This window comes from Zootoca vivipara, chromosome 15, assembly GCF_963506605.1.
Source record: "Zootoca vivipara chromosome 15, rZooViv1.1, whole genome shotgun sequence".
Taxonomy (NCBI): Eukaryota; Metazoa; Chordata; class Lepidosauria; order Squamata; family Lacertidae; genus Zootoca; species Zootoca vivipara.
Genome location: NC_083290.1, coordinates 10,364,043 through 10,388,804, shown reverse-complemented (window position 1 = coordinate 10,388,804; position 24,762 = coordinate 10,364,043). Strand labels below are relative to the sequence as shown.

At 44.8% G+C, this 24,762-nt stretch overlaps 1 protein-coding gene across 1 annotated transcript in view; it reads right to left on the bottom strand.

The window, feature by feature from the left end:
* CALN1 (calneuron 1) overlaps positions 1–24,762 on the bottom strand; it is a 74,650-nt gene that overhangs the window by 28,965 nt on the left and 20,923 nt on the right. Inside the window, exon 2 of the mRNA XM_035139846.2 lies at positions 7,369–7,512. Within this exon, the coding sequence (XP_034995737.1) occupies positions 7,369–7,512 (144 nt within the window). The remainder of the gene's footprint in view (positions 1–7,368; positions 7,513–24,762) is intronic.

Sequence of the window (24,762 nt, the reverse complement as noted above, 5' to 3'; positions counted from 1 at the left end):
GGACCTGTAACTTAGAGCAGTAGTTTATGCAAGTCACGTGTTTATGACTGATCCGGTGCAAGCTTTATTAGGCCTAGTTCTGTGTTGGTGAATCCTTTTCACTTTACTAGAAGAATTTCAACTTGTTAAAGTGGTCCTCTTTTTGACCTTATTACATTAATATAAGGTAGGGTGACTCACTTTTGAAGACCCAGCGAAAAGAGATTTTTTAAAAAATAAAAATAAAAAATAGGGCCAAACACAACTGCTTAAGAAAATGAAAGTAAATGAAGGGTGGACCCTTGGCTACATCCCATAATAACTGTATCCCACACAGTGGTACCTCGACTTATGAACAACTCGACAACCGAATTTTTTGACTTACGAATGGGGCTAATGGCCGCACAATTACGAATGTCTCGACATCCGAAAGGAAACCGCGGCGGTTTTAGATAGGGGTTTTTCGACTTACGAATTTTTAGATAGGGTTGCTTCGACTTACGAATTTTTCCATTTCCAATGCATTCCTATGGGAAATCGCTTTCCAATGGCGCCTTTCGACTTACGAATTTTCCGACCTACGAAGGTGCCTTTTGAATGGATTAAATTCGTAAGTCGAGGCACCACTGTAATAACCGTCACCCATTACTACATAGTCAGTCACTTTATGTAAGACCAGGGCTGGGGAATTTTTTTGGTGCAGCAACCAAATCCTTATCTGGCCTCCCCACCCCACCCATAGCTGCCAAGTTATCCCTTTTTTAAAGGGATTTTCCCTTATGCTGAATAAGCTTCCTCGCGAGAAAAGGGAAAACTTGGCAGCTATGACCCCACCCCCCAACCCCATGGTCCAACTTGGACAGGTGTGTGTGGAAGAAGCCACCTTTCAAGTTGTCACAGGGTTGACAGGCTGGGGTGGTACCACCCGTTTCCCTTCACTGTTAGATTTTGTTATGCATGACACGAGTTGCACACCCACCAAGTATCCCAGAAAAAGTGGGACACCCCCATTTTTTCCGCCCAAGATGGCAGCAGCCATTTTGGGCGCTGCACTCTCACATGGGCTCATAGCTGCCAAGTCTCCTGTTTTTCGCGGGAAACCCCTGTATTTAAACCCGTTTCCTGCTGTTATCCCGAATAGAAAAAAAATCCCGTAAATCCCCCAATTTCCTACCTGCCAGGGAGGCTCCTTCTGCGCATGTCTGGACATGCACAGAACCGATTTCGGGTGCCGCTCTGCCCATGTCTGGGCACCGGAAATCGCTTCTACGCATGTCTGGACATGCATAGAAGCGACTTCCGGTGCCACGCCGCTGCTGATCCCGGATTTTTCTTACAGGGAGTTGGAGGGTATGCATGGACTCAAGCCGTGCTTTTGTCTGTACCCCCCGCCGCTATTTCAGGGTAAGACTGTGGGTGCAGGCCATGTGACTTGCCCACTGCCGGATTTACATATAAGCTAAACAAGCTATAGTTTAGGGCCCCACTCTCTTGGGGTCCACCAAAATATTTAAAGGGAAAAAACTGGATGTACATTTCCAAAATATAAGATAAAAAACAAATAAAACCTACATACAGCAACAGTGTTTTGTGTTGTGTATGGACCCAATAGGTCCATAAATTACCATATATAGCATATATTCAACAACAAAAAAACAGTGGCAAATTGTTGTTGACAAAGGACAGCTGGACATATAAAGGGCCCCATTACCTTCAGTAGCTTAGGGCCTCATCAAACCAAAATCTGGCCCTGGACCTGCCCAGGGGTACGCCCCAGTTTTGCAACTGAAAAGGTTGGGTGGGCATAGATTCACCAAATGGCTCTGCAGGCCAGGTTCCTCACCCCTGCTTCAGATTCTAGGGGAGGGCTCACATGACTGAAGATTTCTACATGAAAAACAACAACCACAGACAAAGCGGAGGGAGGACACTTTCCAGGGGATGCAGAAATGTTGGCCACCCTTGTTCCAAAAGCTATGCCCTGCCTTTCAAGTATAATGTGTAAAAACTAAGCTCTCGACTCGGTTTCATTTGTGACCTGGTCTGGACAGAGAGGCTGATCTGCAGAAGGGCAGAGCCTCGTATCTTTCAAAGCATCTCTTTCAGAAAGATAGGACGGACTCCTTCCTCCTTTTTGCACAGGGACATCAAGTCAGATTCTATCAGTCACACGACACTTTGGATTACCAGCAACTGTGTGTCATGTAAAGCGACAACGCAGTAAAAGACAATTTACACAGTGGCAGATCACTTGAAAATGCAATGATAAAAAGAGAATGTGAGTGGTATGCCACAAATAAAGTTAAATGAATTAAGGTGGATGCCGACCCACTCCAAATAAATTTGCAACCTGAACAATTACTTCCCGGTTCCTTATTTGCGCATTTGTTTTGGCTTGTGGGGAGGCCCTTATTTTTCAAAGGACCCCTTCCCACCCTCCATGTTTGGGCTAGGGCACTGTTTCCCAAACTTGAGTCTCCAGCTGCTTTTGGACCACAATTCCCATCATCCTTGACCACTGGTCCTGCTAGCTAGGCATGATGGGAGTTGTAGTCCAAAACAGCTGGAGACCCAAGTTTGGGAAATCCTGCCCTAGAGCAAGCATTGGCCCATTTTTTCTGCATCGTGGAAGATAAGGTCACCAACAGCTACTAGCTATGATGGCTATGTTCTCCCTCCACTGTCAGAGGCGATATGCTTCTGAATATTAGTTGCTGGAAACTGCAGGAGAGGAACATGCTGTTGTCTGCTAACACTTCAGAAGTTACATTGATTTTACATTTGTAGAATGTAAACACCCTTCTGAGTAACATCCTTCTTTTTTAGACTATAGAACAGATCCATATGTCTCTGTAATATTATACAATATTATGCAAACATGAGGCACTACGGATTTTCAGTTTAAATTCCTGGTGGACTCAGTGGCCAGCTTTATTCAGCTGCATATCTGCAACATCTGCTTCTCATGCGGTAATTAATGATTAGTCACATTAGAATACAAACTCAAAGTCGTTATAAATTACGTTTCATGCAAGTGGTGTTTTTTCTGTTTTGCCTTGAGAGGAGTATGAGGATTAGGGTGATTTTGTTTTCATTCTTTTTTCTCAAAAATTATTTCCTGTAGCACAAATGGATGAACTTTTGCCTATTAATGACTAAAATGAGGTATATTCCATTGAAATATTAAAAAAAGGTCACGCACAAACCATTTTTAATTTCTTTGTATGCCGTTTTACCATTTCATAAAATTGTATTAACAATTCTATATATATTTCGTATCAAATTTGGACACAACACCACATGTGATGGCTTCCAGTTTGCTGAATGCTGCCTTCTTCAAGGTTACCTGTCTCAAGACATTGCAAGCCTCCAGTTGCTGGGTCAACTGCTATACCTTTTTGCTCAGGCTTTTGATGGTGGAAAATGAAAGGAATATTATTATTATTATTATTATTATTATTATTATTATTATTATTATTATTATTTTTAAAAAATGACCCTCCCCTTGGCAGATCTATTACATCTGATGGTTGCTCAGTTTTTTTAATTTTAATCTGTTATGTTGATTCTGTATGTGCCTGATCCCAGGACTGCATGGAAAAGGGCAGGTAATAAATAAACATGTAAAAGAAAGAAAAGAAAATTATCTTCTTGCAAACCTTCCAGATGGTTGAAGGACGACAGATACACCAATGAACAAGTGAAACCAGCACCTTGATTTGAGCCTGGACGTGGCGGAATAGTCAGTACAGTTAATATAAAATTAGTCCCAGTCATCTAACCCAACCTGAAGGAGAGCCTACCGTGTTTCCCCTTTTTTAAGACGTAGTCATAAAGTAAGCCAGGGCAGCAATTTTAAACATTTGTAAAATGTAAGACATACCCCGAAAATAAGACATACCTCCGTTCCTGCCAGCTCAGGGCCTGGAACTGGTGGCTGCTGCAGCAGCAAGCGTGCGGAGCACCCAAGCCAGCGGCTGGTCCACTGCCGAGCCTGTCCGAGGAGCCTTACACCCCGCCGCCCGGAACCGGCTGCTGCTGCAGCGCCGAGCACGCGACATCGCCGAGCACTTGGAGTGCGCGGCAGTGCCGAGCGGAGCCCCTGAAACAGCGGCCGGGCATCTGCTGAGCCCGGCCGAGGAGCCTTCCACCCCGCCGCCTGCAACCGGCGGCTGCTGCAGTGCCGAGCGCGCGGCATCGCCGAGCACTCAGAGCGCGCGGCATCGCCGAGCGGAGCCCCTGAGCCTGTGGCCAGGCCTCTGCCGAGCCTGGCCGAGGAGCCTTCCACCCCGCCGCCCGGAACTGGCGGCTGCTGCAGAGCCGAGCGCGCGGCAGCGCCGAGCACTCAGAGCGCGCGGCAGCGCCGAGCGGAGCCCCTGAGCCTGTGGCCAGGCCTCTGCTGAGCCTGGCCGAGGAGCCTTCCACCCCGCCGCCCAGAACTGGCGGCTGCTGCAGTGCCGAGCGCGCGGCAGCGCCGAGCGGAGCCCCTGAGCCCCGAGGAGCCTTCCACCCCACCGCCCGGAACCGGCGGCTGCGGCAGCGCTGAGTACTCAGAGCGCGCGGCAGCGCCAAGCGGAGCCCTAGAACCAGCGGCCGGGCCTCTGCCGAGCCCGGCCGAGGAGCCTTCCTCCCTGCTGCCCAGAACCGCCGCTGCTGCATCGCCGAGCGTGCGGCATCGCCGAGCGTGCGGCATCGCCGAGCGCGCAGCAGCGCCAGGCGGAGCGCCAGGCGGAGCGGCCCGCCACCCTGAACCAGCTGCTGGAGCGCACCGAGTGCTCAGCAGCTCGGAGCACCCTTGCCCCTTTCTTCTTCTTCTTCTTCACTCTCTTTTTTTCCCCATACGCCCATCCTGTCAACAGCATATCCTCTGCTTTACCGGTAGGTGATAGAAATAAATGAGAGAAAAGCTACATCAGCAGAAAATAGACAGATTTCTGTCTGATCTTTATTTCCTAGGAAAGTCTTCCCACTGCAAAAGTAGACTGCAGCATTAACTCAGATCTCATGCACATTTAAAGAACTTGCTTTCCCTCAAAGAATTCTGGGCATTATACAGTAGTTTACTCCTCATAAATTTACAGTTCCCAGCCAACCCTTAACAAACTACATTTTTGCATACATTGTATTGTTCTAATACATACAACAGCCTTGTCAGGTAGGACAGAGCCCAGCAGCGCTGTGTGCAGCGCCCTGAGCCAGCGGCCTGGCCCGGCCAAGGAGACCGTAAGGTAATAAAAACCATAATAAAAAAATAAGACATCCCACCAAAAATAAGCCGCTCTGTGTTTTTTTGAGGAAAAAAAGTTATAAGACGGTGTCTTAAAAAAGGGGAAACACGGTATACATCATACTGCAGAACCGAAGGGAGATGAAAGGCAATTCTGTTATGAAACTTCCAATTCCATTACAAAACCTAAAGCACCATAGCTAAGCAGATGTATGAACCTACCAAGCAACACCTGAGGCCAGTGGAAACTGTTTGTCAAAAACGAATGAGTTGTACTTGGAAATGAGCACAGAGTAATCAGCATGGATTGGTACGTTTGTCAGCTACGGCATGCGCCCAACCCTCTGCACTCCCATTAGCTTTTCCGGTTTGCCAAATGGATGGACGCAAATGTTTTGAAATAGAAAATAGCAGCTTTGGTCTGAATTCCTGCTCCTGCCCCCTGCCCTAATTCAGTGGGAAGTAAATGCACCAAAGGCACTCATATATCCTATAATTATAGCATCGAAAGATCCTATAATTACCACTATTTAGAAAAAAAAATAGGTTGAAAAAATGTCTGTAACCCATTGCTTATTCCTACTCAAGAGGTGACCTATTGAAATCAATGGACAAGATTAACTTAGGTCCAGTTATTCCAATGGATCTCCTCAGAGTGTAATTAATTTATTATAACTCATTCCATTGCTCCTTCACCAGCCTAGCTCCCATGATAAACTGAGACTTCCACAGCTACAAAGACTAAGCAAGAAAATGAAAGAAGTGAAATATGTGGCCAGAGATTTCTCAGCCAGTGGAGGCTGGTTCATAAAGGCAAATGGGGAGGTGTCCCACCAACTTCAGTTGTCTTTCTTCCAAGCTCACCTGCCTGCCTTCTTACTTATAACCCATCTTGGGGGGGGGGGGGTCCTGGCTGTCCACTCATTCCTCCTTCGTCTCAGTGCTGCCCCTGGTAGAACTCAACAGGGAGGAGGATGGGGGGGGGAACTAGAATGATTTGGCTCTGCCAATCATTGGTTTTCTCCACCTGTCACTGGTTCCGGTTCTACCTATCGTTGGCTTCTCTGTTTTCTGGGCGCCAGCCACCACTGCTCTCAGCATTTCCTCTACTTTGCTTCTACACGCACACGTGATATTAGGGGAATATTCCATTGTATGCAATGGACTGTTAAAATTTGGGCAGATGGAGTATATGTCCTCTGTGAACATTTATGCAGCTTCATATACTGAACACAGTACAGTGAAACCTCGGTTTATGAACACCTCGGTTTACGAATTTTCGGTTTACGAATGCCCCGGACCCATCTGGAACAGATTAATTCACTTTCCATTACTTTCAATGGGAAAGTTCGCTTCAGTTTATGAACGCTTCAGTTTATGGACAGACTTCCGGAACCAATTACACCCATGGTTCAGGTTAAGTACGCTTCAGGTTGAGTACTCCGTGGACCCGTCTGGAACGGATTAATCCACTTTCCATTACTTTCAAGGGGAAAGTTCGCTTCAGTTTATGAACGCTTCAGTTTCAGTACTCCGCGGACCGTCTGGAACAGATTAATCCACTTTCCATTACTTTCAATGGGAAAGTTCGCTTCAGTTTATGAACGCTTCAGTTTATGAACAGACTTCCGGAACCAATTGTGTTCATAAACCGAGGTACCACTGTATATGCAAAGAGAAACTAGAGGACAAACGTTCTATGTAGAAAGGACACCAGATTAAGTCAACTGGAACCAATAGTTTAATCCTAGATATGAAGAGTTTCATTGTAAGCTTGATAAAAGTTTGAGCAGCTTCAGACATTGTTTCTAGAAGTTTGAACAGACATAGGCATCATGGAGAAGACCATGTTATGGCTAATTCTCATCTCACTTCACTCATGAATTTCCTAACCTTGGTGGTTTCCCCCAAGCCAGTTGCTTCCCTTGCTATCCACCCAAGAATTCCTTCAACCAGATACCCTCTCCACAAATTATGGAGAACTTAGATCAAGCCAGATCTAGCTAGCTCTCCAGGGTTTCAAACAGTGGTCTTTCACCATCTGCACCAGAATGTGGTACCTGGGACTTTCTGCATGGAAATGATGTGAAGAATGCAAAGGAACTGCAGTCATTCCCCCTCCCCCATGACATAAAACCATGATGAAAGCAAAGAGGACTCACCATCCATGTCAAGGCGCTGCATGATAATTGCCAGTTCCACCTCGCTAGGCATGTATCCCAAGGAGCGCATCGCCATCCCCAGCTCTTGTTTGGAAATGAAGCCATTGCCATCGCGATCCAGTACCCGGAAAGCTTCACGGATTTCTGCAGCAAAGGGAGAGAAATATTGTGCACTGAATTCCTTTAGAATTACTTTCTGAATCAAAAATAAGGCAAGGGGGTTCCCAGGGGTGAAGATCAGAAGAGGGGGTCCTCTTTGTTGGTCTACTTCCCTCAGAAGTTCCAGTGGTGTTGGCCAAGAAGACAGCATTTCCTGTGGCAGTCGCTAAGTTCTGAAATAACCTTCCCACAAAGGTGTTTCTGATTTCTTTACTATATAACTTTTGGCAAATGCTCAAGACACACCTCTTTGACACCTGAGATGTGTGGTTTCAGCGACCATCCAATTCATGTGACTGTACTCTGCTTTAACTCTTTTTAATTTTGAATTCTCTTTGCGGTGAGGGGTGGGTAATAATAATTATAACAATACTTTCAAGCCAGCAGCTGGTTACAAATAGTGAACACCAGCAGCCTTCAGGGAGCCAAATGAAGGAAGTTTTTCTAAATGATGAGAGAGTGGGTTGATTGTCCCTGATGACTGGCCATGCTGAGTGACAGTGATGGTAGCTGTAGCCCAAAGCATCCAGAGAACACCAGATTGGGAAATGCTTAAAAGTTGTTCATAAGCACAACAGAAACTCATCTCAAATGCTTGCTACAGATCAGGAAGTCCAAGAGGATGGTAGCATGTTTGGTAAGCAGAGTCAATCTGGAAGTTAACCATGTGCTCAAGGCCATAGAAGGAGGAGGTACACTAAACACATAAGTTGTCAAAATAAATCCCCCATCTTTGATATATAAGACTAATAAAACAGATTGCTTCGTAGTCTCTTTTTTCTCTCTCTCTCTAGGAAAGGAGATTGGCAACTCTGTGGCAGAACACGCAGATGCAATGGAACAACGAGATGCAATTCAACAGAGCCATATTTCCTGTGGGAGTAAAACCCATACGCTCCCTTGGTTAAGTTCTTAGCTCGGAACAGTGGCACTATTCCATCTCTTGAGCGAGTCCTCGAGATCAAGATGGAAAAGGTTTCGCTGGGTGAGAGACACCAAACACATTTAAAGCAAGCTTTCAGTTCCAAGAACTTGACGGTGAATTTAGTACAGCAGGTTGGGATCAAGGCCTGCTCCCCAATTGTCCAAATATTATTGGGTTGAACACACAAATGTGTCCAATGGCTTAATTGTGTATGAATGAACCAAAACAACCTCCCATGCTTTCCCCCAATCTTTTTTTATTACTTTTATTTGTTCAGTTCCTCATTAAACTTCTGAAGACATCATACGAAAAGGAAACCTATCGCCATAATACTCACCCATCCCAGATCCACAAAGAAAGTTAAAAACCCAACCCAGAATAAAACTCAAATAAAAAATGACCAATAGAATAAAGCATCATACTAATCAAATGAGGGGGGGGGACAGCAAGCAAAGACAGGGACCATGGCCACCAAATAAGAAATTAAAACAATCATGCTCTGTAAAGACTGTTGTTGTTTAGTCGTTTAGTCATGTCCGACTCTTCATGACCCCATGGACCAGAGCACGCAGGCTGTCCTGTTGTAATAATAATAATAATAATAATAATAATAATAATAATAATAATAATAATTTATTTATTTATACCCCACCCATCTGTCTGGGTTTCCCCAGCCACTCTGGGTGGCTTCCAACCGAATATTAAAAACAGTACAGCATCAAACATTAAAAACTTTCCTAAACAGGGCCGCCTTCAGTTGTCTTCTAAAAGTAAAATAGTTACTTATTGCCTTGACATCTGCTGGGAGGGCGTTCCACAAGGCGGGTGCCACTACCGAGAAGACCCTCTGTCTGGTTCCCTGTAACCTCACTTCTCGCAATGAGGGAACTGCCAGAAGGCCCTCAGCGCTGGATCTCAGTGTCCGAGCTGAATGGTGGGGGTGGAGACTGTCTTCCACTGCCTCCCGCAGTTTGGTGAAGCTCATGTTAGTAGCTTCAAGAACACTGTCCAACCATCTCGTCCTCTGTTGTCTTCTTCTCCTTGTGCCCTAATTCTTTCTCAACATCAGGGTCTTTCCCAGGGAGTCTTCTCTTCTCATGAGGTGGCCAAAATATTGGAGCCTCAGCTTCAGGATCTGTCCTTCCAGTGAGCACTCAGGGCTGATTTCCTTCAGAATGGATAGGTTTGATCTTCTTGCAGTCCATGGGACTCTCAAGATTCTCCTCCAGCACCATAATTCAAAAGCACCAATTCTTCCGCGATCAGCCTTCTTTAAAGGCACATAGAGACAAATAAGACCTAGCCAGTTGTCATGCAAAAGTCCTTAGAAAGCTATTGCATAGCTGGTATGAGAGCACCACCCAAAGGCCCTGTCTTCTTACATCTTCCCTCCAAACTGCAAACTGAGAAGGGTTTCCCTTGATTGTAATAACATCTCTTCTGGAATTCTTCTTGATGTGAACATACCCTGGATCTTCGGAGACCTTTCCCCAGCCCCCAGCCCATCCACTGAGGGGGGCTTGGAGACAAGACAGAGGGTCTTCTCAGTTGCGGCTCTCCCTCTGTGGAATGCTCTCCCAATGAAGTCCACCTAATACATTCTTTGGTGCCAAGTAAAGACTTATCTCCCTGCTCCCCAGGTTTTCCTCGACTAAGGAGAAGGGTTTAGGAACTACCCACTTCCTCTGGGCTCTGTTAACTGTTCTCCCCTCCTCTTTCCCCTCCTCATCCATTTCTACCTGGCATTCCATGCCTGCACCAGGTGATGCCTTGAGACTCATAACACACATCATAGCCTTGGGCCATCATCATGTTTCAAGGGAAGCCGGTTCCCTCCTCCATTGCTTCCCCAAGCAATGTTGATTGGAAAGCTACCACGCCTTGAAAAAGCAACTGGAGGTTCCTTGAGCATTTTCAAGGGAAGCCAAACAATAAGGAAAAATTCAAATCAGTGGAGTTCTGTCTTCACTCATTAAAACTGCTTATCTTGCAATCTGGTCGTGATTATTGGCTGTGTGTGTCAATGATTTCGCGCTGTTCTGGCTTGTTTGAGAAGGATCTCGGATTTTCAAAATGCCCATACAAAGCTCCCGTTTAGCTCCTGTTTAGCTCCACAGCCTGCAAGGGCTTTCATGATTTCCTACCAGGGCTCAGTATCATGTTTAGAGCAGAGAGTGGGCTTGGGCTGAGTCACGGCTGCAGCTTTTAAAGGAGTCTGGCAGAACATGCTCTGTGTGACAGAATTTAGGCTTCAAAACAGAACCTAGAGACTCGGTCCAATGTTTCTAGTAAGCTAGGGACTCTGCTGGCCCAAACCACAGCATCTCTTTTTCCCCCCTGGTGTGTTAAGGCTGCCAAGTCTCAGGGTATGACCTGAGAGATTTAGCCTCCTTGTGCCACAGGCAAGGGATTTAAATTGTGGGTGCTCTCTGGGGAAGAATCTGGAGCCCAAAGAAGGACAAAGCAAAATCTACACCAACATATAAAAGTATAATAGAGGTGAAAATAAAATACAGCGGTACCTTGGTTCTCAAATGCCTTGGTACTCAAACAACTTGGAACCCAAACACTGCAAACCTGGAAGTAAGTTTGCGAACTTTTATCAGCAGCCAAACATGCTCCGTTTTGTGTGTTAACACTTCCAATTTGAGTGCCACACTTCCGTTTTGAGTGTTAGGCTGAGGTCTGTCTGTTTTTGCTACGGTATTTATTTTGCGTTTTTGTTTTTGTGGCTCTCTTTGTTTTGTTTTTGTGACTGTGTGGAACCCAGTTCAGCTACTGAATGATTGATTGTGTGACTGCAGTACATGGTTTACTGCTTTCATTTGATGGATCAATGGTCTCGTTAGATAGGAAAATTCATGTAAAATTGCTGTTTTAGGGGTTGTTATTAAAAGTCTGCAACGGATTAATCCATTTTTGCATTACTTTCTATGGGAAAGCGCGCCTTGGTTTTGGAACACTTTGGTTTTGGAACAGACTTCCGGAATGGATTAAGTTTGAGAACCAAGGTACCACTGTAAAATAAAATAAGGGGATTCACGAGTGCAGTGATTTACCAGGGATAGGAAATTGCTCTAGGGAAGCAGAGACCATTAGGAAGGGAGGTAGCTCGGTGGCTGAACATCTGTTTGTATGCAGAAGGTCCGAGGTTCAATCCCCAGAATTTTCAGGTAAGGCTGGGAAAGAACCCTTTCTCAAATCTTGGAGAGGCACTACCAGTCAGCATAAACAGTTCAGACAGCAAAGCAGTCCCCATGAAAACATTGCACGCTCTATGTCATTTCCACAGAACATATTTTGTGAGGAGGCAGCAAAAGTATCACTTCACATGACCAGTTTCTCTCCAACAGCTATAACTGTAACTATGGCTGGTGGCAAGGGTGGGGAGAGACATAAAACTGGAAGAAAACACCATGCATTATTTACAATGTTTTTCTGGGTTAGGCAGCGCTGCCCATCTGTCTAACATCTTCCTTGAACTCCTCTCTCAATGCTGAGAAACAGCAGCAAAACCAGGCTCCGAAAACTTAAGGTTGGCACTTACCTGACAGATATTCTCCAAACAATTGAATGAGTCCCGATTCCAAATGAAATTGCTAAGCAAGAATTGCTTTCCTCCACACTGCTAGATCCAAACTGGCTCAATCCACTCCACTCAAACTTGCATACACATTGATTTTAGTGATCTACTCAGTTTTTGCATTTCCAAATTGTTCTGGTGCAGTTCTTGGCTCAAACAAAAGAACAGGGAAATCTGTCCATTGTTGTTTCTCCAAGTTTCTCGCTTTCCAAATCCTAAATTCAGTTCTCAGCATTTCCATCTGAAAATTCACCAGCATGTTACTGTGAATTTCTCCTTACGTGGTTTTTTTTAATGCAATTTTGCCTAATATGTACATTTGTTTTATTTTATTTTTGCAAATCAGTTCCCTAATATAATGCATTTTTTAAATAAAAAATCACTAATTTATGCCTTTCTGTGTTGGAAGCATTGGGATGCAACTCAGCTTACACGGTAGGCTGACCTACCTGCATAGGAGGGAAGATGGAGAGGAACACCCAACCTCCCTAAAATGTCCTTGGGCTGACCTACTGATCTTCTTTCAGTGCTACACTTGCTCTCCGCACTGTTTAACTCATTTCCTACTTTGATATGCTTCATTCCGTACCTTGGAAAAAGAGACATCTTTGTGTGTTCCTCCCAAATGAAATGAAAGGGCAGGTATGGCTCTTTGCATCTCCTTAGTTAGTTAGAACTGGGATCTTAACCATCAAGTATGTGCTTCCTGCAGTACGTTTCCGAGCACCATTCAAAGTGTTGGTGCTGACCTTCAAAGCCCTAAACGGCCTCGGTCCAGTATACCTGAAGGAGCGTCTCCACCTCCATCGTTCTACCCGGACAATGAGGTCCAGTGCCGAGGGCCTTCTGGCGGATCCCTCACTGCGAGAAGCCAAGATACAGGGAACCAGGCAGAGGGCCTTCTCGGTAGTGGCACCCACCCTGTGGAACGCCCTCCCACCAGATGTCAAAGAGAAAAACAACTACCAGACTTTTAGAAGACATCTGAAAGCAGCCCTGCTTAGGGAAGCTTCTAAGGTTTAATAGATTATAGTATTTTAATATCCTTCTGGAAGCTGCCCAGAGTGGCTGGGGAAACGCAGCCAGATGGGTGGGTATAAATAATAAATTATTATTTGTTGCTGTTGTTGTTGTTGCTGTTGTTGTTGTTGTTGTTATGGTTAAGAGCGGTAGACTCATAATCCGGTGAACCGGGTTCGCTTCCCTGCTCCTCCACATGCAGCTGCTGGGTGACCTTGGGCTAATCACACTTTTCTGAAATCTCTCAGCCCCACTCACCTCACAGAGTGTTTGCTGTGGGAGAGGAAGGGAAAGGAGATTGTTAGCCACTTTGAGACCCCTTAAGGGGAGTGAAAGTGGGGGTATCAAGTCCAAACTCTTCGTCTTCTTCGTCTTCTTCGTCTTCTTCTTCTTCTTCTTCGTCTTCTTCTTCTTCTTCTTCTTCTTCTTCTTCTTCTTCTTCTTCTTCTTCTTCTTCTTCTTCTTCTTCTTCTTCTTCTTCTTCTTCTTCTTCTTCCAGATCAGACCATTAAGTCCATCTATCTCAAAATTATGTACATGGACTGGCAGGTTTTCAGGAAGGCATCTCTCTGCCAGCCCTACCTGGAGATGAGAGGGATTGAGCCTGGGACCTTCTGCTTGAAAAAGCAGGTGCTCTGCCGCTGAGCTGCAGCCTTTCTGTGATTTCCCCCGCACCCCTGATAAGAGACATTCCCACTGTTGTACAACAAGGAATGTATAATCACTTGCCTGTCTTATCCTGTTTTAATTAGGAAAATAACATGGTTGAGGACTCCAAGCACAGCACAAATTAAACCACCACCTCCACCTCCAATCCAGGAAGGAAGGAACAGAAACGCTCACACTGATACAGCAGAATGCACCTATATTTGGAAAGGATTATTCTTCCTCCTTCTAGAAACGGGAGATCAGGTAACCTGAGTTCCATTATTTCCAATGCTAAGGCCACTACTTATCACTCTTAAGACAAGAGGAAGGTATAGAATCAGAGTTGGAAGAGACCACAAGGGCCATCCAGTCCAACCCCCTGCCAAGCAGGAAACACTATCAAAGCATTCCTCACAGATAGCTGTCAAGCCTCCGCTTAAAGACCTCCAAAGAAGGAGACTCCACCATACTACTTGGCAGCAAATTCCACTGTCGAACAGCTCTTACTGTCAGGAAGTTCTTCCTAATGTTTAGGTGGAATCTTCTTCCTTGTAGCTTGAATCCATTGCTCCGTGCCTGCTTCTCTGGAGCAGCAGAAAACAACCTTTCACCCTCTTCTATATGACATCCTTTAATATATTTGAACATGGCTATCATATCACCCCTTAACCTTCTCTTCTCCAGGCGAAAGGTAAAGGTAAAGGGGCCCCTGACCATCAGGTCCAGTCGTGTCCGACTCTGGGGTTGCGGCGCTCATCTCGCTCTATAGGCCGAGGGAGCCAGCGTTTGTCCGCAGACAGCTTCCGGGTCATGTGGCCAGCATGACAAAGCTGCTTCTGGCGAACCAGAGCAGCGCACGGAAACGCCGTTTACCTTCCCGCCGGAGCGGTCCCTATTTATCTACTTGCACTTTGATGTGCTTTCGAACTGCTAGGTGGGCAGGAGCTGGGACCGAGCAACGGGAGCTCACCCCGTTGCAGGGATTCGAACTGCTGACCTTCTGATCAGCAAGCCCTAGACTCTGTGGTTTATCCCACAGCGCCACCTGGGTCCTTCTCCAGGCTAAACATGCCCAACTCCCTAAGCCGTTCCTCATAAGGCATCGTTTCCAGGCCTTTGACCATTTTGGTTGCCCTCCTCTGGACACATTCCAGCTTGTCAGTATCCTTCTTGAACTGTGGTGCCCAGAACTGGACACAGTACTCCAGGTGAGGTCTGACCAGAGCAGAATACAGTGGTACTATTACTTCCCTTGATCTAGATGCTATACTCCTATTGATGCAGCCCAGAATTGCATTGGCTTTTTTAGCTGCTGCATCACACTGTTGACTCATGTCAAGCTTTTTTTTTTTTTTTGCCCAAGTGTAGTACTTTACATTTCTCCTTGTTAAAATTCATCTTGTTTGCTTTGGCCCAGTTGCCTAATCTGTTAAGGTCATTTTGAAGTGTGATCCTGTCTTCTGGAGTATTAGCCACCCCTCCCAATTTGGTGTCATCTGCAAACTTGCTCAGGATGCCCTCAAGCCCATCATCCAAGTCATTGATAAAGACAGGCTTGAGAAATCACAATGGCTTGCAGAAGTATGTTTTTTTTTAAAAAAAAAACTTTGGGGAGGAGGTCGGGGAGAGGGGGTCTTTAAAGCAGCCCAATGAGTCTGAGCATGTTCACTGGTTTGGGAACGCTACCGGTAGCTGCTTGTTTGGGAGTAGAAAACCAGGTGGAGATGGAAGGTTGTGTCTAAAATCCTGTACACAGCAACATTTTGTTGCAGCTCCCACTCGTTATCTCTGTCCTGCCCCCAACTATGATTTCTGACGTCGGTCCTGTCTACATCCAATTCACCAAGATAAGCGATCCACTATGCATGAATATGTCCAAATTTGAAGCACTGGTCTCTTAGCAACCGGAGTACCCTTTGTATTAAAACATAGCTGAAGGGAAACAGCTGCCATTTCCTACAGCCTTACACATACCAAACCTGCAAGTACCTATAAAAAGATTGACAGCCCTGCAAACAATGATTAAACACAATTCCACTCCGGACGTCATTTCGTGTTTGACTTACCAGTGCACTGAAACTGGGCACATAAGAGCCCTTTACTCTGTAACAGCTGAAGAGGCAAGCGTGGCAGAGTGTCTGGTGAACACATACAATCACATCAAGGTTGGGTTTGTGCAGTCTTTAACTGATGCTCACATGCGCTCTTGCAGAATGCACTTTGGCAAAATGACACTCGGAAGGAATAGTGATACAATCACACATACGATTGCATCCTGATTGCTTTGTTTCCCTGGCAGTTTCATAATTAGAACATCGGTAAGAGGGAAATGGTGCAAAAAGAAAGAAAGAAAGAAAGAAAGAAAGAAAGAAAGAAAGAAAGAAAGAAAGAAAGAAAGAAAGAAAGAAAGAATTCAAAGTGTTGGTACTGACCCTTAAAGCCCTAAATGGCCTCGGCCCTGTATACCTGAAGGAGCGTCTCCACCCCCATCATTCACCACTGAGATCCAGCACCGAGGGCCTTCTCATTGCAAGAAGTGAGGTTACAAGGAACCAGACAGAGGGCCTTCTCGGTAGTGGCACCCGCTCTGTGGAACGCCCTCCCAGCAGATGTCAAGGCAATAAGCAACTATTTTACTTTTAGAAGACAACTGAAGGTGGCCCTGTTTAGGAAAGTTTTTAATGTTTGGTGCTGTACTGTTTTTAATATTCGGCTGGAAGCTGCCCAGAGTGGCTGGGGAAACCCAGCCAGATGGGCGGGGTATAAATAATAAATTATTATTATTATTATTATTATTATTATTATTATTATTATTATTATTATATAAGGAATTGAAAGGCATAGAAATCTCTACATCAATTTTGGAGTTAATTTTGGAAATTCTTCTAGCTAAACTAGCGTTCAGATTCAGAGGAGTGGAATTGGGGGCAGAATGAACTTGCATGTCAGCTACCTCCTTCTTCAGTCGCCAAGGATCCTCAGAACACCAAGTGGCCTCAGAGATTTCTTCGTGAGACCCTTACTGCCACGGCTTGGAAATCCCCTTCTCATCACAGGACCCCATTTCTATTTTAATTTCCAAGGTGTAGTAGGGCTTTCCTGCATCCACTTGGTATTGAAAAGCCTTAAATGACTCAGGACCATGAAACCTCAAGGACCACCTCTCCCCACATGATCCAACCTGGATCCTGTGATCGGGAGCCTTTTCTGTGGTGGCTCCGCACTTGTGAAATGCTCACCCCAGGGAGGCTGGCTTGGCACTTTCACTGAATATCTTTAGGCATCAAGTGAAAGTGTTCCTCTTCTCCTTTGGCTAATTAAACAATCTATGTCCTTTGAAACTGGGAGAGGGGTATTGTTTTTGTTTGTTACTATACTAGGCATATGTGTTTTTAGATTGTAAACTGCCCTGTGATCCTCGGATGAAGGGTAGTATAGAAATATTATAATAATAATAATAATAATAATAATAATAATAATAATAATAATGGCAGCCTAGTAGTTCCCTTCACCTGACCATGCAATTCAACAATGTTTACTTACTTGAGGGTTACCCCAAAGAATCAATTTATTTTACAGCATGCTGCTGATAATGCCAAGGTTGCAGGTTCAATCCCCATATGGGACAGCTGAATATTCCTACATTGCAAGGGGTTGGACTAGATGATCATTGGGATACCTTCCAACTCTATAATTCTACGATTCTATTTCGCCTCTGGCTGTAAGTGCAGCTGCTCCAGTTTTACTCCATGCTGCTTCTAAGCTCTGTTCTCTTCCACTCATCCGTTTCCTGGGACCTCTCCCCCCTCAAGCTCCCACATCTTGCTTTTTATGTAGCCGCTCTGGGCATTAAACCTAAACAAAGGCAAAAGCATATAATGCTTTGGCAAAGCAGCACAGAAGTGTGCTAAAGGGCTCTGCATGGAGAGCCACTGATACAGCAGGGGTCCCAGTTGCTAACTCCCCCCCCCCATGGTAATTCATAGTCTAAGCATTAGGTGCATCTGCCCACACAGGTGATGAAAGTAATGGTAAAATTATAGGGGAGTCTACCCCCTGGTTCAGTTGCTGATCAGTATAAAAGGTATGCATATGAGTTTCTTCTTCCTCTTCCTCTTCCTCTTCCTCTCCTCCTCGGTAGTGGCCGCCGAGACCACATAACACCGGTCTTGAAAGACCTACATTGGCTCCCAGTACATTTCCGAGCACAATTCAAAGTGTTGGTGCTGACTTTTAAAGCCCTAAACGGCCTCGGTCCAGTATACCTGAAGGAGAGTCTCCACCCCCATCATTCTACCTGGACACTGAGGTCCAGTACCAAGGGTCTTCTGGTGGTTCCCTCGCTGCGAGAAGCCAAGATACAGGGAACCAGGCAGAGGGCCTTCTCGGTGGTGGCACCTGCCCTGTGGAACACCCTCCCACCAGATGTCAAAGAGAAAAACAACTACAAAAGTTTTAGGAGACATCTGAAGGCAGCCCTGTTTAGGGAAGATTTTAATGTTTAATAGATTATTGTATTTTAATGTCTGTTAGAAGCTGCCCAGAAGCTGCCCAGCCAGATGGGCGGGGTATAAATAATAAATTTATTATTATTATTATTATCATCATCTTCTTCTTCTTCTTCTTCTTCTTCTTCTTCTTCTTCTTCTTCTTCTTCTTCTTCTTCTTCTTCTTCTTCTTCTTCTTCTTCTTCCAGGGGCACAGGGTTATGGGTTATTGTTGCTGCCCCCCTTCCTTCTTGCTGATCACTATCTGCCTTGCTTCACATGCTTTGCTCAAGCAGAAGACTACAAGGCTTCCCCAAATTGGCAATTGTGAATTTTGTTGATCTAATATGAAAGGGAACTTAGAACTGTTTTACTGCTAGACGGTCTAGAAGTTGTTAGGAGAAGATTATGCCATTTACTCTGATTGATTACTTTGCCAATGCTATTTATTAGTTCTATTTGCACATTGTATCCAATTGCTTTAAGCTGCTTTAAATTTCATAATATGTAACTTGTTTCCTTTCCTGTGAATTCTATAACTCTTCGTAATTCCATTTCATACTGTTTAATAATGCCATTAGGCTTTGTTTATTAACAAACTGACTGGTTCAGTTCAGTTGCAATGAGCTGTGTGCAGCTTTTGCTGGGTAAGCTTCACTCCTGGTTCCACTGAATTGCTTCTGAGCAACTCTGAACCGCAACTGGAATCCAATGGCTGCATTGGCCAGGATCTGGCAGGACATGTGCTGAAGCTGGTTGGATTTTGAGATTAACAGGCATCAGGAGAACATCTAAAAACAATTCCACTACAGATACAGGCTGGGGAAGTTCTCTACTGTACTTTAAAAGGCTTGTTGGAAGAGGAAGGTCTTCAGGAGGTACCAAAAAAACAACAGAGATGGAACCTGTCTAATATTTAACAGAAATGAATTCAGGCGCCATCACACCTGAAGGAACATCTCCACCCCCATCATTCAGCCCGGACACTGAGATCCAGCACCGAGGGCCTTCTGGCGGTTCCCTCATTGTGAGAAGTGAGGTTACAGGGAACCAGACAGAGGGCCTTCTCGGTAGTGGCACCTGCCCTGTGGAACGCTCTCCCAGCAGATGTCTTTTAAAGGGAAGATGTCTGTTTAGGGAAGTTTTTATTGTTTGATGCTGTGTTGTTTTTAATATTCGGTTGGAAGCTGCCCAGAGTGGCTGGGGAAACCCAGCCAGATGGGCGGGGTATAAGAAATAAATTATTATTATTATTATTATTATTATTATTATTATTATTATTATTAGTCCCATGTTCCTCTGTTGTACAGGATGGACCACCCGATCAAGTGGTATCTGCAGTGATCAATTGGGTATGTAAGGGATGAGGTGATTTCAAGGGCATGAGGGCAACAGTACTGCCCCACTTATGATTACCAAAAACTGGGGAAGGGCCATAGCTCAGTGGTAGAGCATGTGCTGAGCAATGGGGTCTGTGGGGTGGTGAATGCTTCCCTTTGTGAGGAACAGCTGTCTACCAGCTCCATCTGGTAATCCAGCTAAGGTGTTCTGTGTTCTGTATTCACAGTTTGCCGCAGCTTTCAGCTCGTCTCCCCCCACACCCTGAAACAACCTTGAAAGCACAGTGCGAATGACCTTACTGAGATCTGCTCACTTTCAGATGCAACAGCATTGCACTTTGGCAACTGGGTTGAGTCGTTGCCCTACTTCCACGAATCGCAGCCCAAACCCAGCAATTAAGCAGTTAAACAAGCAAAAAAAGTAGCAGTACACAAGCCTTGTAAACAGGCTGTTAAGGGAATAATATTTTTGACTGGTGGCATCTAAAAATATCTTCAGAGAATTCAGGAACAGTACAAATGGGTTCTATTCCAATGAGTGAATCACACCCTCTGCCACACACACAAAAAGTAGGATAGCGCTCCCATCTTCAGCTTAGAGGGGGAAGGATCAACAGTGAACTTAGAAGGTAGCCCCGGTATATGGAGCATGGCTCAAATTGGGGGCAGGGAGGACATTAAAAAAGCCCACAAGACACCCCCCTCACCTTCAGTCAAATAATAGCTTCTAAAACCAGCAGCTACTGGGGATAACTAAAAGTACAGGCTCTTTTCGACCTCCCTCTGATCCTGGGGATCAGAATTGTAGAGTTTGAAAAGACCAGAGGATGAACTCTGCTAAAAACAGGGTGGCACAACAGCATCCTTGAAAGATGATGATGACGACGATGACAACAACAACAACAACAACAACAACAACAACAACAACAATTTATTATGTATTCCCCGCCCATCTGGCTGTGTTTCCCCAGCCACTCTGGGCGGCTTCCAACAGACATTAAAATACAACAATCTATTAAACATTATCAGCTTCCCTAAACAGGGCTGCCTTCAGATGTCTCCTAAAAGTCTGGTAGTTGTTTATCTCTTTGACATCTGGTAGGAGGGTGTTCCACAGGGTGGGTGCCACTGCCGAGAAGGCCCTCTCCCTGGTTCCCTGTAGCTTGGCTTCTTGTAGCGAGAGAACCACCAGAAGGTCCTCAGCACTGGACCTCAGTGTCCAGGCAGATAGTCCAGCACTGGTTTAAAAATCCCTATGAGCCTACTACCTCCAGAGGAAACCTGTTCTGCTGTCAAACTCATGCCAACAGGAACCCTGCTAGAGGTAATATGCATCTGAATACCTGTCACTGGGAATCACTGGGGTGGGGGGGAGCACTACTGTGCTCAGGTCCTGCTTTTGGGCTTCTCGTAGACATCAGGTTGGCTACTATGAGAACAGGAGGATGAGGGAGTCAGGGCTCTTTTCATGTTCTTACAGGGGCTGCCCTATGTCTCCCCTTAAATCAAATCAAATCAAATTTTGTCAGCATGAGGAAACATCCATGTTCTAAGCCTCAGCGACACTGGAATACACGGTACTGCTCTCCTTTCCACTGGCTTCCAGAGAGACCCATCACGGTCTTTCAAGCTTATATTTTCCTGCCTCCCTGAACTGCAGCTGTGCAGAGTGTGGAGTTAACAAACATTAAAATGCAATATTCAAATGAAATGAAACGAATTTGTGCAGATCTGAACAAAAATAAGTGAAACCTGAATGAATTAAAGCCTATAACAGACTTTAAATTCAGAATGCAGTACTCATTTTTCCAGGATTTCCTCGTCCCATCAGTACCTGTAGCCAGTGTTTTTTTGTTTTGTTTTTTCTGGGGGGACGCAGGGGTATGCATACATACCCCTAAACATTTTGTGAATCTAAGTTTGGCCTTATTGAGGGGCAGTATTTCAATATGAGTAGGAAAATGAGAGAACCCCCAAACATTATTATTATTATTATTATTATTATTATTATTATTATTATTGAAAAAAGCACCGACTAGAGCTAAAAAAAGTGCCTCCTTCAGACTTGTGGTTAGACTTCTTTCCATCTTTCCCCAAAATACGTTCCAAGTATTGCTCTCTCAATGCATTTTATAAACGGGGATATATCATGATATGAACCTTCAGCATTAGGTCAATGCATCAACTTATAGTTAAAAGTTTAATTTACACCTCAATCGTAAGGGGAGGGGAGTAGTTCCAAACCTGTGCATAAAATTTGGTTGGTGGATTTACAGCTGTTGCATTTCAGTTCCCATCAGCTCCATCCAGCCAACCTGATCAGTGGTGAGATGCAAGTTGCAAACCAGCAATATTTGGAGGGCTATAGATCCCCAATTGCCATCTTAAAAGAAATCCATCTGAAGAGGCCACAGCAGATTCTTCATCACAGTATTTGTTGTGATGGAGATGTGAAGAACAGGGGGCCAGAGTTCTTGGCCTATGTCTATGGCAGAAGGATGCTAATGCAGCAGTTCAGTTTTCACACTTCGTTTAGAGGCATTATGAAGTTAATTGGGCCACAAAGTTGAGTCTAATTGATATTTGTATTGATTTAGCAATCTCCATGTCTCAATCCTGCTTGCAAGCTACGCTTGGAAATAGAAGCCTGTCATAATTAAGACAGGAGGACAGGTAAATTAATTGATGTCTATGGCCATAACAAAATGCCTTGCTCATCCATCTGAATTAAACCAGTGGCCAGTTCAATGCTGTGTCTGACAAGGGTGAACTTTGGAATGAAATTTATATCTACAGTGGAACCTTGGTTTATGAACACCTCGGTTTATGAATTTTTGGTTTATGAACACCGCGGACCCATCTGGAATGGATTAATTCACTTTCCATTACTTTTAATGGGAAAGTTTGCTTCAGTTTATGAACGCTTCAGTTTATGAACAGACTTCCGGAACCAATTACACCCATGTTTCAGTTTATGAACGCTTCAGTTTAAGTACTTCGCGGACCCGTCTGGAACGGATTAATCCACTTTCCATTACTTTCAATGGAAAAGTTCACTTCAGTTTACGAACGGTTACTCCGCGGACCGTCTGGAACGGATTAATCCACATTCCATTACTTTCAATGGGAAAGTTCGCTTCAGTTTATGAACGCTTCAGTTTATGAACAGACTTCCGGAACCAATTGTGTTCATAAACCGAGGTACCACTGTATATGTGTCTTAGTTAAAATGTACTCAGGTATTAAATATGGCAATAAGCAATTTCCTTACATTTTTTTCTCCTTTGCAACGATGCAGGATCATTTTACTTTGTGACCCTAAATTTAATCACAGTCCCCCAAACACAGCCTAACACACACAGTGTAAAGTAAAACAAATACTTTTCACGATCTGGATTCAGTATTTCTATTAATGTATTAAAAGCCAAAACATACTGCTCAGCCTTTGTTCAACTAAGAAACCTAGATGCCTAGCACAAACTGCAATTCTCAACACCGTTGTTACCTTTCAAGAACACAAGCAAAGCCTTGCTAGATCAGGCCAAAACCCCCTCAGGTCTAGTATTCTGCTCTCATTGTGGCGACCAGATGTTCAAGAAAAACTCACAGACAGGACCAAAAGGGCAATGAACATCTCAGGAACTGGTAATAGAGGCATACAACCTCTGACAGTGAAGGTAGGGAAAAAATAGCTTCCATCAGATCAAGCAAGCCAGACATCAATGCTCATAACAGATATAGATTCAGGTTGACATATTTTAAACAGCAAAAAAGAGGACGCTCTGGTGACTCTCATTTTAAACACCTCTGCTATATGTAGGCTACAGAAGCTGTGATATATTGCTGAGTGGGGCAGGAGAAGAGAGGAGGAAAGCAAGTCTTCAGCCACAAGTTGAATTCCAAGTAACCCGTTCTAAATTGGGAAGATGTTTGCTGCTAATGTTACACTTGTCCATGCACTGACAACCTCAAGGCTGGATTACTGTAATGTGCTTATTTGGTGCAGAACATATTGGTTTTTTTTTTTAAAAAAAAATCGTTTTTGCCTTTAATGTGGCAACACTGCCGTTTTGTTATCTTTTTTTAAAAAAAATTTTTTTATTGGATTTTAAAAAGATGCAGATAGAAAAGAAAAAGAGAACAAAACCACTTTGTCCATCCTTATTCCCCCAAATTCTTCCCATTTCAAAGACAATTAAGAATAATAAAAAAGGCTAAAAAAGAAAATACAACAATAAAAATAAAAATAAAAATACAGTGACATCATTCTAAGACTTCTGAACTTATCCTTTCTGACTTCCTCAATTCCCCCTCTTGAGTTCTTATTATTAAAATAATTCTCGCAGTTCCCAAATCTAACTTCACATTCTTTTTTTCTAAATTTTAACTTCTTCATTGCTATTAACCATACTTTTTATACTTTAACTTCTTTATTACTAACATCCTCTCTCCAAAATTACTATTGTCTAGCTATTAATCTCTATTGGTTAGTTCGCTTGTGACTACTACTGCGGGTGGCGCTGTGGGTTAAACCACCGAGCCTAGGGCTTGCTGATCAGACGGTCGGCAGTTCGAATCCCCGCGATGGGGTGAGCTCCCGTTGCTCTGTCCCAGCTTCTGCCAACCTAGCAGTTCGAAAGCATGTCAAAGTGCAAGTAGATAAATAGGTACCACCACGGCTGGTGCGCTAATATAGGTGAACTAGGACACTGCCTAGGGCGCGAAAATTGAGGGGCGCTTCTCTGTCCAGCCCACCCGCCGCCACCACCCGCCACTGCCTGCAGGGCCGTCTCTAGGCTCAGGCTGGCGGGCGCCAGGGCACCTGGTGAACAGGGGCACTGTGGGGAGGAGGACGCAGGAGGCGATCCTCCTCTGAGGCTGCCGCTGCTGTGCGCGCCTTCTGGAGGCTGGCCTGGGCGGCGGATGCTGTCTCCGTGCTGCTACCGGCGTCGCTTCTTTCCTACTCTCGGCCGCTTCCGGCCGCTTCCTCTCGCTCGGCTCACCTGGACAGAAATTTCACCCCTGAAAAAGAGGATGTGTTCTGGAAAAAGAGGACGTATGGCAACCCTAATTGCAAACTGTATCAGCCAGTGAGGAAGGCATACAATCCTGCCCCAAAATTCATTCATAACAGAAATAAACTTGGCATGAGCTTAACTGCAGCAACTCTCTAACTGTCAGGAGTATGGGCAGGAGTCAGGCTCTGGGGCCTGTAGTGCTTTGCAGGACTGG